At 42.6% G+C, this 19,194-nt stretch overlaps 2 protein-coding genes across 4 annotated transcripts in view; both read left to right on the top strand.

Annotated features, from left to right (window-relative positions):
- The window catches only part of gpc4 (glypican 4), a 31,154-nt gene extending 16,592 nt beyond the window's left edge, over positions 1-14,562 (top strand). The window contains exons 2-9 of the mRNA XM_085135809.1: positions 3,205-3,363; positions 7,711-8,108; positions 8,462-8,627; positions 9,371-9,501; positions 10,864-11,010; positions 11,098-11,222; positions 11,321-11,493; positions 11,580-14,562. Of these exons, the coding sequence (XP_084991935.1) occupies positions 3,205-3,363; positions 7,711-8,108; positions 8,462-8,627; positions 9,371-9,501; positions 10,864-11,010; positions 11,098-11,222; positions 11,321-11,493; positions 11,580-11,812 (1,532 nt within the window). The 3' untranslated portion in view covers positions 11,813-14,562. The remainder of the gene's footprint in view (positions 1-3,204; positions 3,364-7,710; positions 8,109-8,461; positions 8,628-9,370; positions 9,502-10,863; positions 11,011-11,097; positions 11,223-11,320; positions 11,494-11,579) is intronic.
- Positions 14,563-18,345: 3,783 nt separating this feature from the next.
- Positions 18,346-19,194, top strand: part of brd8b (bromodomain containing 8b) — a 16,326-nt gene continuing 15,477 nt past the window's right edge. For all 3 annotated transcript variants that reach the window (XM_085173869.1, XM_085173865.1, XM_085173857.1), the window contains exon 1: positions 18,346-18,469. In XM_085173869.1, the coding sequence (XP_085029995.1) occupies positions 18,451-18,469 (19 nt within the window). In that variant the 5' untranslated portion in view covers positions 18,346-18,450. The remainder of the gene's footprint in view (positions 18,470-19,194) is intronic.

The following is a 19,194-nucleotide window of genomic DNA, read 5'->3' as shown; positions in this document are numbered from 1 at the left end:
TGTCACAGAGAAACACATCCACATTGTCAGGGTTGTCATAGCAACGCATTAAACATTTGAAGATAACACAAGGCGGGGGGAAAATCCCAGTCATATGCTTTGATTTTAATGTAATCAAACCAGTTTCAACAGGCAGAACCTCAACTGCAGCAGAGCAGCTTCCCTGAGTGTAACAAAAACGAGTAACACAAGGAAGTGAATAATAACTGATTATCAGCGCTGAAAGTGACGGGAACAAAAGATGAGCTTAAGGTAGCTTTGCCAGGTTTATTCAGGACATGTTAGTGAATGGAATGGCCAGATGTGGTTTACATACGGTTCTTTTAGTGTCACTTAAAGGAAGTACAGGGTTTTGGGTTTTTTGTTTGTTTGTTTTTTTTAATGTTGAAAAGTCTCAACTTGTCATAAAATGTATAAACCAATAATAACCTTTTTGAATAACTGTGAGGGTATCAAGTATTAATAGTGTGTCAGTAATGTGGGAACTTGGTGAAATCTGAAAACACTAATCCAGGATTTTTATGTATTTATTTTTTTTGAATGAGTGTGGCTGATAATCCCAAAGCGTCAGTCCATGAATGACATGCTGGTCCTGCAAGTAGCAGGAATGTGTTCAGCACAAGCTGGTGGGGAAAACTAAACTGGCTGCTGGTGCTGGGATCCAATGAAAGGATCTCTGTGTTCTCCCAGATTCCAACAGCTACATTTAAAACAAAACATTATTGCAGCTGCGGCTTGCATACGTCCTCACCTGACCCTCCTTTTAATTGGATGGTAAACTGACTTTTGGCAGTTTGCATTTTGTCAGACACAGTATTTGGGTTTTAACAGAGATGAACAGGCTGCTGTTTTGTTTTTGTTTTTAATCGAGTCAATCTTTCAGAGCCATGTCTGTCAGTTTTGTACCCCAGCTGTTCGTGCTGAGATTCTAGGGTAGAAGAACACCACTTGTCTAGTATAACGAGCCTTGAAGAAGGCATCGTTTGGCACTTACTCTTGATGGAAATCTTATGCATATATACACTTTCAGTTCACACCGAAATAGGGCTGCCACGATTAGTCGACTAGTCACGATTACATCGACTGTAATAGTCGACGCATCGTTTGAAGCTTTGTAAGATCCCAAAAGACGCAGGAATAAGTAGTAGGATTTAAGAGTGTAATAACGGACAGAAACTGAAGATGGCAGCACTGCATGTACAAGGATGCCAGCTGCCATTAAACCCCAAAGAAGAAGCTGTGTCCCAGAATTCATAGCGCGGCCCAGCGCAGTAGTCAACAATGTCGGCAGCTAGTTAGTTTTAATATTACTCTTATTATTCTTTTTGGGTCACAAAATAAAGTAACATATTTTCAGGCGAGAATGTAGCTGTGTGAACCTCAAATATCTGCTCAGTTTATCAAGACACCACATATTTTCAAAAGCGCTCCGACGTTTTCGGAGATGTCTGTTACCCACTAGCTCGATAGTTAGCCAGGGTTCAAGGCTCATTAGAGCCGGTGAGAACAGCGGACTCCCGGTGTCGTGCCAAACTAGGTATCCCCGACAGAATTTGTTTCCCTTACGTCGGGAGCACACGCTGGACTGTCCAAATCAGGGGCAAACAGTATCCCACATTGTTGATTTTTAGTTTACAAACACTTCTTATAATGACTAACTACTCCTGACATTTTTGAGATGTTAGCTCTTTATACAACGAAGTTATAGTGGGATACAAATAATATCAGGCTGATCCTGCCACAATTTGTTCCCCCTGTGTAAATCACGGACAAACAGTATCCCACATTGCTGATTTTTCGTTCACAAACACTTCTTATTATGAGGCATTACTCCTGAAACTTTGGAGGATTTAGCTCTTTATATAGTAAAGTTACAGGAGAATAAAAATAGTTATCAGCCAAAATGTTAATGATTTATTAAAATAATCCCATCTGATACCCCGTGAGCAATAAATATATAATTTTCTGTTGTAACCCTCAAACTGAATGGTAATGTAACGATACTAATTTTTCCCTTTTTCACAAAATGAAAACATCAGTACTTCCTGCGTGCTCCCAGCACAGGGGAAACAAATTCTGTCGGGGATACCTACTTTGGCACGACACCGGCAAATCGTATTCAATCCCACCGCCATCTTTTGCTACTCAGGTTAAACATGATATATAAGTCACTTAGATAACTTAAAAATGTTATTGTTTGGCTTTTTGTAGTATTTTATTTGTTCCTGAGTAAATCAGTTTGAATGAGATTAAAGTTACAGTTTTTACACAACTGAATAAACGTCAAGCAGACAACTGATTATCAGAAGTGTGAGATGCTCGAGAATATACTCCGGTGTCCTGTTATATTTTAGATAGCAAGGAGCAGACGGCTGAGTTTATTAAACTTCACTGAAACAACCTGCAGATTTTATTAAAATTTAATAAACTATCATCTTGTCTTTATTTTTAGTTAGCACATACCTTAAACACTTCAAGCTGTAAGCTAATGATAGTTATATAAGAGCAGATGCTGCTGGTGCAATAAGCTGTACGTTTTACATCCAATGGATGCATGATCTGATTAGTCGACTAATCGCAAAAATAATCGGTGACTAGTCGACTATCAAAATAATCGTTTGTGGCAGCCCTACACCGAAATAAGAAGTCCAAAACTTTCTAATTTACATTACTTGGAGAGCATTTTCAGACTCCTCAGCCCAGCGTGCTTGCACATATGTTTATCTCCATTCATGTGCTTGTGGTTGACGTCAGCGCACTTACCTGCAGTGTGGGCGAAAAGTTAATCGTTTCCTCTTAAACACTGTTTAGGAGGGACAGCACTCAGAGAAAGCTTTGGCACTGAACTATCCATCAAGACAGGGGAGTGTCGGGATAAGAGCGGGGCTCTATAAAGCGGCCAGCTAAAGGCTCCTCTGAGCTGCAATTAAGTGCATTTAAGGGGGCTTTAACAGCCAGGGTGCGTTTGATTTGGTGAGAGGTGAACCTGTTATTTCTCAGCATAAGGTCTGAATCCCAGGGAAGAAATTAATGACTGATCTGCATTACTTGCTGCTACAGTGACATTAACAGCATCATAATCGAATCTTAAATTTTATGTTTTTATTTCAAATCAGGACTTGTTCCTCGAGTTAATTTGTGTTGACTTGCATGTTTCTCAGATGACGTGGAATTTTAACGCACGTTCTCCCTCGTCTGTTCCAGGAGTCCCCCTGAAAGTGTGTCCGCAGGGCTACTCCTGCTGCACTGTGGAGATGGAGGAGAAGCTAAGCCAGCAGAGCCACACGGAGATCAAAGCTCCCGTCTCCAAGCTTAGCACCAGCCTACAATCCACCTTCAAACAGAGGCATGACCACTTTGACAGTAAGCAAACACACTGGCTCACAAACACATGCAGCTTTTCAGGTTATGTTGTAAGACTGGCTTTGGTTTCCTCATCGCAGCATTTGTGCTACACTTTTATTTATTTTAATTTTTTTTCCCTTTTGATGGACACTCCCACCTGCCAGCGCACTGCTCATAGCAGAGACAGCCAGTCTGTGTCTTCTGGCCTGTCCACCTGTCTCCCAATGTCTCTGCTCCCTGTCTCATCGTCCCCCTGAAAGAAATGTAAAAAAATAAAATAAAATAAATACAGGCTTCCCTTTCTCCAGAGAGACACGCATGCTTCCAGACGGACCACACACATCTTCAGATTTAGTCGTCTCTATACTTCCTGTTCCTCTGTGTGTGAGCACATGTGTGTATGCCTGTAAATATTGGGATCAGGTTTCCCCTGCTGAGGGCCAGGGCGCATGGGAACATGCAACAGTGCTGACTCACAGAGGAAGCAGGGCAGCTCTGAATACCTTCAACCACCGAACCATGCCACCACTGCAGCCCTGCGATGATAGGATAGAGGGGAGGATGAGGATCCCAAACAGGCTGAGTGAAAAACATGGGAAGAAAAAATATTTTTAGTTTTCCGGTGCATTGGAATCTTGCTTGTTAAAGGAGGTTATGTGCATAACTCTGCGTTGGTGTGTGCACATGTGGGTCAGATCTTATGTGTCTGTGAAAGGCAGCGAGGGATGGTGAGTAACAGGGAGCATGTGTATTGCAGCCAGATGTGAAGAGGAATGTGACGTGTTGGAATGCAGTGGCTGCTCAAGCTGTCCCGCCCATCTTTTTCTCCTTTCTTACTGCCCTTTGTCCCCATCTTATGCCTCACTCTCCCAAAAACCCCTCTCTTTGCCGCTCTTTCTCGTTCCATCTCTCTTCACTGTGTCCAAGTGCTGCTTGTGATTCACTGCACTCAGTTCTCACGCATGCATGTCCTCCACCCTGTTTGTCTTGCACAACTCATCTGGTGCTTAGTGGCAATATTATTACTGAGAAATCTATAAATTATTATTTTCTCGTTTAATCATCTCGTCCATAAAATACAAAAACAGCCTGTAACAAATGGTCAGCTTCAGAAATGTCAGTGTCACGTTTAGGTAACGACCACAAACCAGGTTTAAAAACAACACCCGAGATGCGTGCGAGCAAATGAAGATGTTGTTTCCGTAACAGGGTTCAACTTTAGAGTGGAACGTTGAGATTAAAATAGTGTTCACGGTGTTTGATTTTAGAGGAACTGATACCAGAACCACAATTTCGTAAAAATAATCTTTCTGAACAATTGTGGCTTCGGCTCTTTATGTCAAGTTTATCCATCCAGAGCACCACCGATCAACTATTGCATAAATATTGTTTTGTTTAGGAATTTTTCCGCTATTATTCAGCACGAAGTGTTTTTGTAACGGAGTCATAACAACTGGCTTGCGCAAAAATTCTAAAGCTTGGCAACGCCCAAAAAGAACGTCCCCGCTCTACGGATGACCGTGAACCTCTTCCCTGCGTGCTCCCTCCTCATCATCACTGTAGGCAGGTTGCTGCAGTCTCTCAACCGTTAGATGTGGGATCTCTTTACAAAGCCCTGCTGTGCTCTCTTCTACCTAAACCGCCAGGCCCTCTCTCTCTCTCACATCAAATGTGGTGACGGGCTCAGGTTGCCGGCCTATTATTTCCTTTTGTCACACCAAGACACCACCGAAGGAAGCGCTTACAGCCAGTGAAATGGGAACAGGAAGTGCTCATTGGTCTGCTTACTGTTGCAGAGAAATGACATCAGCGGCCGTGACATCACAAGGAGTGCGCACATGTGCACAAACGCAGCTGCACATGAAGACGAACGCAGCGTTCGCTCGCGCACTAACAAACTCAGGAAGTAGTGTATGTGATTGGGCAGGCTCTCATCATGCGCCTTGAGCGAAGAGTCATGGCCAATTAAGACCAGAGCCAGAAATAGTTCTCTCTTTCTCTGTGTGTCTCGTCGCTGCGTGTTTATTCTGACCTCAGCCTGTCCTGCTGCAGTGACCCTGTCCAGCAGAGCAACTCCATGTCTGGGAATTAAGCGCTTGGATCATGGCCCCATTGCCTCCAGACACATACAAGCGACATCCATCTGAGCACCGAGCTCAGCAGCAGGAGGGACAGAATCCCATACCATAAGAAAAGGGAGAAGCTCGGCAACTAATTGGCACAAATAGGATGCAATTACCGCCTGGGCTGGGATTGGGAGGAGCATAGTTTATAGGGACACTAGTGGGGGGAGTTTTTGGAAGAGGAAGTGGGAGGAGATCGGTCAGTTCCTCTGTTCCTGTGATGGATTGGGCCCAGGATCGTTGTTCGTAATTTAGCGCTTTCTCTGCATCACGTTGGAATAGTGACAAGGTGGGGGGGAGCGTGCAGGAAGGGAAAGACAGATAGTCGAGCAGGAGTCGTCCTTTTCCTTACATTTCCCTACAGCTGACACTCATGTGTAACCTTTCACCCAGATTCTCTCAGACCATTGGCTGAGTGACAGGTACATTTTTAATGGGGAAATCCAGAGGGAGCGTTCAGCTCCTCGGCCTGTTGGCAGACGACTGCGTGTCATAAATTGTTTTTAATGACAATGCAAGATGCCTGAGTAATGCTGCTCATACTTGGACCCCTCAGCCCGGGCCAGAGAGCCTCCGTATCCCCGCCACCCCTGCCCCCACTGTGCCACCACCCCTCACACACCCTTCTTAAAAACCCGTGGGTTTGTCCAGACGCATAATGGAGCTTATCTGTTTAGCATATAGGAATTACTCCTCTAATTAACTGTAGAAAGGAAATGGAGAAGTTTAGGGTTGTCCTCGTGCTTCATGCCTCTCCCACCTCCTCCTCTTCTTCTTCACCTCCTCGGTCTCCTTTCACTGACTTTCATGTCAGTGTGGCTACTATGACATTCCAGGGGTGGGGGTGGACCATTTTGTTTTAATCTCTGTCAATGGAGCGTGGAACTTGGTGCCCTCTCCCCTGGCTCTGTGTGTGTGTCTGTGTGTGCGCGTGCACTTGTGATGGCGAGGAGGTAAATGGAGGGGCTGCAGTGTTTCCGGTATCCTTGGCGACACAGTAGGGATTTGAAGTTCTTAAAAAAAGCCCTCAACTTAACCCGCCCCAAGCCACCCTTACCCCTCCTCTATCTCATTTTTTCTTTTTAGTGTGTCAGTCTGAAGTGGAAGTGACAGCACTACTCGGGTCCTCTGTGTGAGTGTGAATGTGTGAGAGTGTGTTTGTGTGTGTACTGGTAGCAGAGAGCATTTAGTGACTCCCCCTGCGAGAGCATGGGAACTTTACATTTCAAAGCCACGCAGTGGGCACCCCGAGAAACTGCAACGGGGCAGAAGGTCTGTGAGAGGGGTGTGGGGTGGGGGGCACAGATAATGGATAAAAAGGGCGAGTGTGTGTGAGACTGAAGGTGAAACATGTTTCAGAGGCTCTGTGGAATTCTCATTTTATTCAGATTAAGAAAATTGGGCAAGGAGGGTGGTGTGGGGGTCTGGGAGAAGGGGCTTGGATTATTTGGGGGGTGGTAGGGGGGTGATGGACATTCCTCAGGATGAAGTAGGTCATTGTTCCTCATCTCTAGTGAAGAGAGCTCTCTGAAGGAACTGATGAAGTAAAAGCAGGGGAGGGAGGCAGATGCAGGGCTGGTAGGATAGTAGTGGGAGGGGGGGTGCATACAGGTCCATATACGGTAGCTGGGAGGGGCTGCTGCTGGTGGTTGTGGGGTCGCATTATTCCGTAATCCTATTGAACATGTCTCTGAAGGACAGTCCAAGAGAAGCTGGCAGAAAGGAAGGCAAATGGAATGTGACAACAGAAAAATGCCATTGATGGTGGTCAGTCTGAAGCACACTGATGTGGAGAGACATCTCTGCTGATGCTCCGCGCTCACCCCCTCGTCTCCAACTGTCCCCTAACACATTCCTTTTGCCTTTCATTAAAGATTTTATGCTTAAGCTCGTTCTAAGCGTCAGGACATGGGGCACAGGTGAAGTGGAGTAACGTCAGTCTGATTTCAAATGGTGGCAGCAAAATCTTTAATGTACTGAAAGCAAACTTGGGCCTCTAAAGTCCTTTAAAATGTTGAGAGAGGAACACAACAGTAAGTTCAAAATGTCACAAAAAACAGGAAAAGTCCAACTGGGCAGATAGTCATAACTTTAGCCCTGAGCTCCTCTAGATGTTCTCTTCGTGACATCTTGAACTCTTCCCTGTAGACACTTAAATATAAACAATCTGACACTGTTTGTTCTGGCTCTTTGTCACCCGCAGGCTGTAGACTAACCCGGCCTTTCTTTCACATCTCCACAGAGTTTTTCCGCGAGCTTTTGAAAAACGCAGAGATCTCGCTGGACAGCATGTTTGTGAAAACATACGGGATGATGTACGTGCAGAACTCGGAACTTTTCAAGAACTTCTTCCAGTCCCTGACCCAGTACTATGTGACCGGCAGCAATGCCGTCAACTTGGACTCCATGCTGTCGGAATTCTGGGCCGACCTTTTGGAGAGGATGTTCCGGCTGGTCAACGTGCAGTACGAGTTCAGCGACACCTACATGGAGTGCGTCAGCCGACATACGGAGGAGCTGCAGCCATTCGGCGACGTGCCCCGCAAGCTCCGCATCCAGTTAACGAGGTCCTTTATCGCCGCGCGCACCTTTGTGCGTGGCCTGGCGCTCATGTCTGACGTGGCCAATAAAGTTTCCGCGGTAAGTGACGGTGCACAGTTTTAACAAAGAGAAAAACTAACAGCCGAGAATGAGACTTGTTTTCCTTGTAGTCCTGTCCATCCCTCCCTGCTCCGGTTCTGAGTGCACATCTCTGATCTGTGGTTCTCTTTCTCTCTGTCTGGTAACATAAACCACTCTGACTGTTCTGGTATGACTTGTTTTTCCACCGTACTGAGTGATTCATAGGCAATTAGATTAAACTGCTTTGTGGATCTGGCTTATACAATTAATGGTCATGCTTTTTCAGAGTATGAGAATGGGTCTCTGGTGGTGTCGAGTGAGTGCTTCGGCTATGATGTAACGGCCCACTAACTGCCCTCTGCCTACTCCAGGTCAATGCCTCTCCCAGCTGTGTGCGAGCGGCCATGAAGATGTTGTACTGTCCCTACTGCTCGGGCCAAGTAGCCCTGAAACCCTGCCAGAATTACTGTCTGAATGTGATGCGTGGCTGTTTGGCTAACCAGGCAGACTTGGACACGGAGTGGAACAACTTCCTCGGTAAGCAGACGACATGCGAACAAGGGCACCTTCAGCAGCCACTGTTTAACAGAAACCTGCCCGTGATTACACCGCCTTATAACCATAATAGCTGAAAGTGTTTAATTTGGCAACAGAGTATATTTATGCAGCCTCCTGCTCCTGGTTTCATTGCCGCTTACTCATATTTCTTCAAAGATCATTAGTTTCATCGACTTTCTTATCTAAGCGTGCACCCCTTATTCTCCTTGTGAGCATGAAACCAGAGTGGCAATGGGATTTGTGACATGATAGACTCAGGGTAAATAAAGGAGGTAAACTGCATTTCAGCTTTGGAAGAAAAACATTTAACATAGGAACGGTTTTATTGTTGAAAACCATGTACAAACATGTCCCTCATTCTTTAGTAGGTTGTTTAAGAAAAGGGGGAGGGAGGGGCTGTACATGCGGTGACCCTTGGAATGAATGCAGTCTTGTGCTGTGTACAAACAGACCCAGATCAGTTACATTACACTCAGGGTGGTGCACGCATCCACAGTTCTTATCCTCCATGATGGATTTTTGTGACCAAAAACATGGTTTCTGACTATATCACTGTTACATATGTCCCCTTGCTGTGCTGCAGCTTGATCCTGCCCTACACTAATGGCTCATCTCACTGGTTAAAAATGTCTCACCCTAATGCGAGTGCTTCTCCCTAGTGGTAGGAGCGTGTAATTGCTTTCCTCTGTGTTGATTTCAACTTGTTATGTTTTGGTTTTCAGATGCCATGCATAGTCTCGCCGAGAGGCTTGAAGGTCCCTTTAATTTCGAGTCTGTCATGGATCCCATTGATGTGAAGATTTCAGACGCCATTATGAACATGCAGGAGAACAGCATGCAGGTGTCGCAGAAGGTCAGTCTCATTTCAGCGCCTTTCAAATTAAACAAAATAAAAAGAGATGAGGATGGAATTATTAGCCCTCCCTTCCAAGTGCAGAGGAAGGAATTTTTTTAGCACAGCTTGTCTGAACATCCTTGTTTTATTTTGAATGCTTAGATTATTTTTACTTTGCACATAGAAACAAAATTATTTCACAAAAACTACCAGGGTCAAAATAATTACCTCCTGGATGCTAACAGTCAGTCGTTTACTCTTTTTGCTGGATAACAGCCTACAGTCGTTTATGGTAGTTTTCAGCCTGTCTCAAACGCGTCTCCTGAACAATCCCAGCTCATTCTTCTTTGAAGAATCTCTGAAGCTCCTCCCATTTTCAGTGGGATTCAATTCAGGGCTTTGCACTGGCCGGTCAGTAACGTTCACTTTGGTCTTCTGGTGGTAGTTCTTCACCAGGAGCGACATGTTTTAGGTCGTTGTTATGTTTGAAGATAAAGAGACGACCAAGACCCAGGTTGGTTTCTGACTGCTCGAGGTTTTCTTTTAAAATCTTCACATGAACTTCTTTCTTCATGATTCCTTCCACCTTGATGAGATTCCCAGTTCCAGACACACTGAAGCATCCCCACATCATGATCCTCTCACCACCGTGTTCCCCTGTGGGGACGGTGTCCTCTGAGTTGTAGAACTCTCACTACTTTCTCCAAACATCAGCAAAGTGTCTGCAGCTAAAGATCTGTAGTTTTATCTCCTCTGACCAAAGGACGCTCTTCTAGTGTGGATTATTTGTCTCCAGGTCGTTCTTAGCACACCTCAGTCTGGCTTGAAGGCGTGTCTTCTGCAGAAGTTTTTCCTGGTCTCTAACCTCGTAGCTCATTCCTGCGTCGGTCTATAGTGATTGTCTCCTTCAGACTACAATTTCAAACTTGACTAAGTCATTCACCGGTGTCTTGGCAGTTGTTCTCTCACCATTTTTCTTTCTAGAGTCTTTTGCTTCCCACCACTGCCAGGTGTGTTCTGTGTTGTGTGTCTGTCTTTACATTTCTTGATGATACTCCCCACTCCAGTTCTTGACACTTGGAGTCTTTCTACAGCAGTGGTTTGTGCTATGGCTCAGTTTTCCATGGGGACAATGACACTGACCCTGGTCAATTCTTTTGTTTGTTTTTGTCTGAAATAATTCTTATATTGTGGGCAAATAGAAATAATTTATGCTTTCTGAAGAAACTAGTTTGTTTAGAAATGCTGTGTTGAAAATCCCTTCTTTTGTTAAAAAAGCACTCAGGACATTTTTGACCAAAACGTAACATTTCACAGGGTGGCTAATCATTTTGTCTTCATCTGTAAAACATTTCTGTGTTCTTGTTCCTCCTCTGACAGGTTTTCCAAGGATGTGGGACGCCCAAAATAAGTGCTGGCTTTCGTTCCAAACGTTCTGTTAAAGAGTCCACCTTCACCAGCCGCTTCCGCCCTTACAGTCCTGAAGCAAGACCCACCACTGCTGCTGGAACCAGTTTAGATCGACTGGTGAGGACTAAGAAGGCAAAGAAGTGAATATCACATTTACTCTGAGTAATTGTTTTTGACCTTTTTCTTTTTGTGTGTTCTAAACAGACAAGTGAAGTAAAAAAGAAATTGAAGCATGCCAAAAAGTTCTGGTCCACGTTGCCAGAGACTGTGTGTGTAAGCAAGGGGATTGCAGCTGGTGATGAGTGCTGGAATGGTACAGCGAAAAGCAGGTGAGAGGCACAGACTTCACAAAGAGAGAATCTAAATTTTACTGCGTTGGTTGCAAATTATTGAAATTAAAGTCTAATGCCAGACTTGATTCCACCAGGTACGAATCAGATGTCATTGGCAGCGGGCTGGCCAATCAGATATCAAACCCGGATGTGGACGTGGACATAACAAAACCAGACACCGTCATCCGCAGTCAGATAGCAGTTTTGAAGGAAATGACGAGCCGGCTCAAAGCTGCACACAGCGGCGTCGACATTACTGCAGAGAGCGGTGAGAGCGGTTAATGAGCTTCACAGCTTTTGCGACTCGGTTTCCTAGCTGCACGTCTCACCTGCTTGTCTTTTTTTGCCCCCTAGATGATGACGGCAGCGGAGATGAGAGCGGCAGCGGTTGCGACGGTCCGAACTGCGACATGTACTTCTCTGTTCCACCATCGTCTGATAAAGAACGGGGTGGAAGTGAAGTGGCTGGATCACCACGGGTTAATCCAGTGCAAAGCAATAACTCAGCTGGGGTCACCTCACGGGGAAGCATGGCGCTGGCGCTCTGCGGGCTCGCCCTGGCCCTGTTAGCTTCCCGCTTGAGATAAAACTGGCTGGACAGGGAGAGGGAAGAGAACGACCAGGAGCAACAGCACGAAGGGGAAAACTGTCAGAGAGAAACAAAAAGACTGCCTTCAGGACATTGGACTGTCCACCGTTGGGGTGGGAGGGGAAGAAACTTCTTAATATTACAATAACCTCACTATTAACTATTTGTTCGTATGTTGTTAAAGACATCAGTGTACAGCAGTATGATTTTTCTTCCCAAGAGATCCACCTTTGTCGCCCAGATAAACCTGCCCTCCAACAGCTCTCTCTGAGCTACTTTTTGGTTGTGCTTGCAGCATTTCACACTTACTTTGGCAGTTTAATCTCATGATTAACTTTGTGCCTTCTTCAATGACTGACATCTGACATCTAAGCATTAAGAAAGATATTGGGTCAAACTCTGAGTGCCTGTGTTGGGACACATCTTTAAATTTCTGAGGCTGGTCTTTCTATCGGTCACAAAACACGACTAATAGAAACAGAACCCACGTGACGCTGTCTTGTTACTAATTCAAAGCTTTTTAAAAAATTTTTGCACATTATAAAAGTGCATACTGTGAATATTTGTGCCTGTGTGCATTTATACTTTTACAAAGGCCAGAAATTCTGAAGCATTTTGAGACTCGTTGTTTTGCTCGGTTTGCTTTGGAGGCAGCTCGTCTCAAAAATGCAGTGAGAGTTTACAGCACAGGTGCTCATGTTTGACCTGAAGATGGCGTCGTTCTGTGGAAGAGTCTGCGGGGTGCTCTGCAAGCCCCTAACACGCATAATGTACGTTTGCTGCGAGCGTTTTCGCATCTTAACTTTAAATTTCTTCATTATTATTTCACTGAACTTCTTTCAGCTTAAGCAGTTCAATAGTAAGGTCATACCTCGTGCTTACTGAGTCAATGTGATCTAGACCATGAGGTTGAGTGTCTGATAGAGTTGGATATGTGGCTGATGTCCCCTGCCATTAAACCGCCCAAGAAGGCAAAGCTGACATGTCCCAAATGCCCTCTTTTTTTTCTCTCTTTTTTTTTTGGTACTGTAAGCTCAGTTCAGCACAGAAGATCTGACTCTATACAGTCTTAACGTTTGGAAAGAAAAGAGGGCAACATGCACGTTTTGGGAGCTTTTTAATTAAACAAGACAAGAGGAACAAAAGTCAGTGTTTTAATCAAATGGAAATCTAGAAAAGATTATTTTAATACAGGGTTTTATGTTGAGGAGGTGTTGAGATTTTTAGCTTTTTTTTTTTTTTTTGGTATGAAGATATATATTAGGTACTACAGTGGATTTTACTGGTAGTTGTAGGTGGTGGAAGAGGTAAGTGTGCACAGGTTTTGGGGCCTTTGTTTTGTTTTTCTGGCCCCGTCCCACAGTATACGCTGTACCTCGTTAAATGGCCTGTGTCAGTATAAATGGACTCATTCTGAATGGTTTTCGTCATTTCAACTCAAAGTTAAGTGTTTTCACAATTACTACCAAAATTAATGCAATGAAAGGTGCCTGATTATTTTTTTTATGTTTGGTACATTACTAGCATCTTCTTACGTTTTTTTTGTTCTGTTTGTTTTTGGGAAAAGAAAAGAAAGTGGCTGTTGTTGATGATTTATGATCTATCTGCTCAGATTCCCTGAAAGGTGTTTGAGTATATTGTTACCAGCTGACAAGCACAATGTAAGTTTTTTTTCTTGGAGCTTTTCATTTGATAATCGGGTCTGTTAAGTTGCATTACCTGGACATCTCATCTCTACAACGATGCCGACTCATGCAGCATTGCTGCACTAATGTATTCCATGTATTTCAAACATGCATTTAGAACTTACACATTATCAAAAATGCAACATCTACAATGTTTCAGTGTGCAGATTAAGGTGGACAGAAATATACATTTTTGTAAAAGTATAATGAAAAGATTTGCAGCTTTAATGCAAGTCTGCACGGATGAAGCGATTAGATGGGAGTTTATTCCTTTGCATCTTGTCTGGCTTTGACATTAACAGGTTGATCTTGAGCTTAAGGGACATCTTCAGGTTATCAGTTATCATCCGCAATCATCAGACAAGGACGTCATATCAAGATCTGACCTTGAAGGATTTGATGAAACATCTATGCAACCCGTATGAAATGCTGAAGCCTTAATTTAAAATCAAAAAGCTGTGCTTGAGCAGCTCGATTTGGCATTACTTCTGCAGGTGACCAGTTTAATTCTAGGTTACTGTTTTTTTTCTCCCTTGTGTTCCACCAACATTTCCACAAGGGCTCGTGCACGTGTTCGTGTCATGTGTGAGGAGTGTGAAGAAGCCCAACTTTTGGAGAGACGGAAGAAATGTTTTAGGCTGACGATGGTGACAAAAATGTCTGTGCTTGCAGGCCAGGGCAGCAACGTTTCCAGCTGGCAGGAGTTGGTCCAGCTGCTGGAAGACGTCAATTCGATCCACAGAGCGAGTTCAGTCTTTTAAAGTTGGACTGTTGTTGAAACCTTTCCATGTATGCCTTTGGCCCACAAGAACAGAAAGGACTCTCTCTCTGAGGATGGAGTGAGTGACTGAAAAGAGTGGGGGGGGGGGGGGGAGTGTAAATAAAAATCAGCGGTTTTAGATGTCTCTAAAAGAGGCCCTACAAGTACACCAGATTTCTACTTGTCAGAGTATCTCCTAAATGTTATGGAAAAACAAGATGAGATAGATGTTAAAGTGTAAGAGAAAATGTATATTAAACAACATTTTTAGTCTTGTTGAAATAAAGACTGCCAATATTTAAATGTGGTGTGACTGCTTGCTTCTTGGATTTTAATTTCTTGTGGTCACTGTTTACATAAATTACATAAATGCATGCACAGTGTCGTGGTTTACAGTCACTTGGTCGGATAAAGATTGCTGCAGATCCAAATCCCCTTTGATTTATGTCAGGAAGGCCATCCGGCTTGATAACTGCCAAGTCGATCATGCACAGCTGTGGTGACCCCATGCAACAAGGAAGCAGCCAAAAGTAGCTTTCTACTGTTTACAATGCATGATGCATGCACACATGGGGCAGAGGATTATAGGATACTATCATCATTGAGAAATGAGGCAACAAGCTATGAACATGAGCACTTGTGTTTAATTGTCCTTTCTAATAAATGTGTGTTTGACCCTAATTTGAATTGTTTTTAAGGGCACGACAGAAGGTCCACCTCTAGCTGTTCAAACCATATTATGGGAGACGGCCAATCAGGAGGAAGCTGACTTGGAAGTTATTTTTCAGGCAGTGGATGAATTGAGGGGTTCTATCAAGAACCTGTTTACAATTTACTGGGATTTTTATGAATTATAAATCAAAGTTAATATTATAGAGAAAATATAAATTGCCGTCCTTTATTTAGAGAATATCCTGAGCCCCTTATAAGTCCCAGAGACCACCCTCATCTGCCTATAAGGCATACAAGGAAACAGGGCTACAGTCAACAGTCAACCACCCTCACTGAATAATGGAATTGATCAGTGGGGACCAGAGAGAAACAAATTCACCCAGTTGGTTTTTTGGAGGCAGACATTCTCTCCAGACTAATGTGATCTAGAAATAAAATTCTATATTGATTTGATTAATACAGAAACTGTGTTTTCTCAGTGATGCATAAGGAAGTAAGGAGTATATGTGATGTATCTGCTTCCATATCTAGTTCACTTATGCCACCTAAGATGCACAGCTTAGGTGAGGCTTGGATACAGCAACTAAACCATGTGTATAAGTCTTCACATATCCTCTGCCAGAACCTCTAAACAGCAGAATTGTCTTTGCAGTAGGTGCATATGTTTGAGTGTGTAAAGCCCATTTGGAACAAACTTTGTCCTGTACAGTGTGTTCTATGAAGAATTTTGCATTGTATAAGATGTAAGTTGGGGCTTCTAGTCATTTTGAAGGCTTTTAAGCATAATTCAGGGTAGCGGAGGGGCTGGATCCTACCACAGGGTGAGAAACCAATCTATTATTACCTATGGCCAATGAAAAATTAACGTAACCCCATGCAGATCTTTGAATAGGATACTGGCAGACACAGGGAAAGCACGTAAACACCACATAAAAAAGGATTGCTGGACTCAAACCTAGGACCTATTTGCTGTGAGACAACAGTGCCAACCACTACACTACCGTGCCACTCACACAAACTTTGCAAACCAACAGCTAGAAAGTGTTTAATGTTAACTCAAAATTGTCAACCTCACAACATTTGTTAGGAAGTCTTTTAACATCCACGGTCGGATTATCATGACCATGATCAGGGTCATAATCATGACCCTGATCATGGTCATTAGCAGCACTTGAGGGAAGATGAACAACTTTAATAATTGACCAACACATTTCGGCTTGTGGCCTTCATCAGGGTCATAGTAAAACATTGTAAAAGATTGCTTAAATACAAGACAGGAAACAGAAAAAAATTCAAATTAACCAGTCAAAACTTCATAGATAGGTCAGCTGACATATAATAGGTAGGTATTGGTCAATTGGCTAAGTTACGCCCAAGTGAATACCGGACTAGTTCATTACTGATTGGGGGGGGGGGGGGGGGGGACATAACCCCCATATGTCTGAAAACACATTCGTTAAAAGATCCTTATTTATGTCTCTAAAATGTAAAATCTAGACTTAAAATGTGGACTTAAAGTGAGATGTCTAGAACGCTACTTTTTTGGTTAGAATAATAAAAATAAATAAATAAATAAATAAAAAAAGGTGTAGTTCATAAAAACTCATTGATAGAAAAATCCTCATTCATGCCTCTGGGGTGCAGACTCTTAAAACCAAAATGCTTCTCCTTTTTTCCGGATAAAATTTATATTGCCACCTCTTTGGTTTAGTTTAATGGCTTCAATGCCTAGGAAAAATAATGGTGAATTTGGATGTTTATCATTGAAGTGTCTTGCAACAGGGCTGGTTAAATCATTCCTCTTGATCGAGCTTCTGTGTTCGTTAATTCGATCTTTAAGAGGGCGGGATATTTCTCCTAATATATTTCATTGCATGGGAACTGTATCATGTAGATTGCATTTTTAGTTCTGCATGTGATAAAGCCCTTTATGGCAATGGTTTTGTCACCTATAGGGTCTTTGTATGATTTAACATTTTTGGTGTATTGACAATTAATGCATGCCCCACACTTGAAATTGCCATGTAGGTTATGGGTTATCAGGGTTTTATCTGGAGTAATAGGGTCCTGGTAAGCTCTAACAAGCCTATCTTTAATATTCCTTCCTCTCCTGTAGGTTATCATCGGTGGTTCTTTGAAGGTACCTAATAAGTTTGGGTCATTCTGAAGGATATGCCAGTGTTTTAGAATTATTTCTTTAATTGTTCTGGTTTTTGGAGTAAAGGTTGTGCAGAAGATAAGGTTGGGTTTATGTTTTGGAGATTTCTTGGTTGTTAAATAGACATCCCTACTTACTGAACTCACCTTCTCTTCTGCAGAACTTAACCAGTTACTTTCTTTCTTTGAATTTGTTCAACATCTCTTCTTTACTCTCATTATATTCATCATGAGTCTCACAGATACGCTTGAGTCTAATCAACTGCCTTACAGGGATGCTCTTTTTGAGGTGGTTCAGATGGAAACTTGCAGCATGTAATAATGTATTCTGATCAGTGGGTTTAGAATACAGAGATGTGGACAGAGATTTGTCTTTTTTTGTTACTTTCATGTCCAGAAAGTTAATTTCTTCAGTACTGTAATTGAGGGTGAAACGTAAGCCTGCAAAGTGTCCATTAAGCAATTCTACAAACTCTAGTAATATAGAGACTGGTCCTTTCCAGAGTAGAAATACGTCATCTATATAACGTTTCCAAGATACAATGAATGGTAAATAAGGGTTATTTTGCTGATTATATAGAATTTGTTCTTCCAGATGACCAACAAAAAGACAGGCAAAACTGTGGGCCATTTTGGTTCCCATTGCAGTGCCAGAGATCTGAAGGTATGGCTAAAATTTGGCATGAACTTTAGTTTTTCAAAGAGAAAAATATTTAGTTTAGTAAATTTACGTATTTCACAAGCACCTTTTATACATCTTCTTGCTTTCTATCTAACATTCACACTCTGATAATCACGCTGGAAATAACTTAGGTTCAGTATCTTGACCAAGAACACTTGGGGATATAGGCTAAAGCAGCCAGGGATCGAACTCCCAACCTTCCAATCAGTAGTTACATTTATTTGAATTATGCAGGGGTAGTTAGGTTAGCCACAACAACCATTAAGTAACAAATATCAATTGTGTGTGTGTGTGTGTGCATTATGCATTGGTTCTGTGTGTCTGAATATGTCTAACTACTCTGTATGTAACAAGAGTTACGAGCCTATTTTAAAAATATAGGGAGTATGATTAAAAAGTTGTTTTAAAAAAAAAACGACTCAAGTAAAGTACTGATACCTGATAATTGTACGTAAGTACAGTAACGAAGTATTTGTATTTCGTTACAGTAACGAAGTATTTCCAGCTCTGCTTAAGTGTAATGAAACAGCTCCTAGTATCCCTCACTGTTTTTTAAAGCTTCGTTTATTTATTTATTTAATCAAATTTCCATTTGTTCCGCTCGCTTGGGTTGACTTTACTGTGTGTTCCGTTGAAACCTGTCCGGCGGAAGTTGTGATCAAGGCCTCGTCACAAAAGCAATGGCGAGCGGTATCGGCAGTAAGTAATATATTTCAAGTCTTTCTGTTTTTCCTCGTCATTTATAGACAGTAGTAATAGCAAACAAACTCCAAGCCTTGCAGCTAGATTATTTTAGCCAGAACATGTAGCCCCTTACCTTGCTAAAACGTTGCACCGTGTTTACCTGTGTGTGTGTGTGTGTCTCACGAATGTGTCCCCCTTAATCGACTATGCTAAGCTAACGCTATAAATTAAATATTAGCAATGCGTATGTTGTTTTTTTTTTCTAGAAATGTATGTGATACGTCTCTTGATAGGGTTGTGTGTTTTAACTTATATTCACGCCCCAGTAAACGTGAGGAATGCTTTGCTGTAATCATATTAGCATACCCAAGCTAATATCAATAGTGTAGCATTAGCTAGCTACCTTGGCTAAATAACGAAAGACTTTTAAATCATTCATTTGACACCGTTGCTCTTGGTTTTTTATATTTTTAAACCTAAAATAACGTTTTTAACATAATACGATCTGAACGGTTTTTATTGACTGTACGGGAACAGGACCGTCGTATGTGTGGTACTTCGGGAAAAAAACAATAACAAACCACTAAAAAACCTGAGACAGTCCGCAGAGACTGATTCGTCATCAGTGACTGATGATAGTGTTCTTCTTAGAAAAAATACTAGTTTTTTTTAACATGCTTTTGTGTGTATTCGACCAAGTAAGCAGGGATAGAAAGTTCCGTAAAATAGCACTCAATTAA

Source organism: Neolamprologus multifasciatus, chromosome 2, assembly GCF_963576455.1.
Source record: "Neolamprologus multifasciatus chromosome 2, fNeoMul1.2, whole genome shotgun sequence".
Classification (NCBI taxonomy): domain Eukaryota; kingdom Metazoa; phylum Chordata; class Actinopteri; order Cichliformes; family Cichlidae; genus Neolamprologus; species Neolamprologus multifasciatus.
The sequence above is the reverse complement of the archived record's forward strand: the minus strand, read 5'-3'. Positions and strand labels throughout refer to the sequence as shown.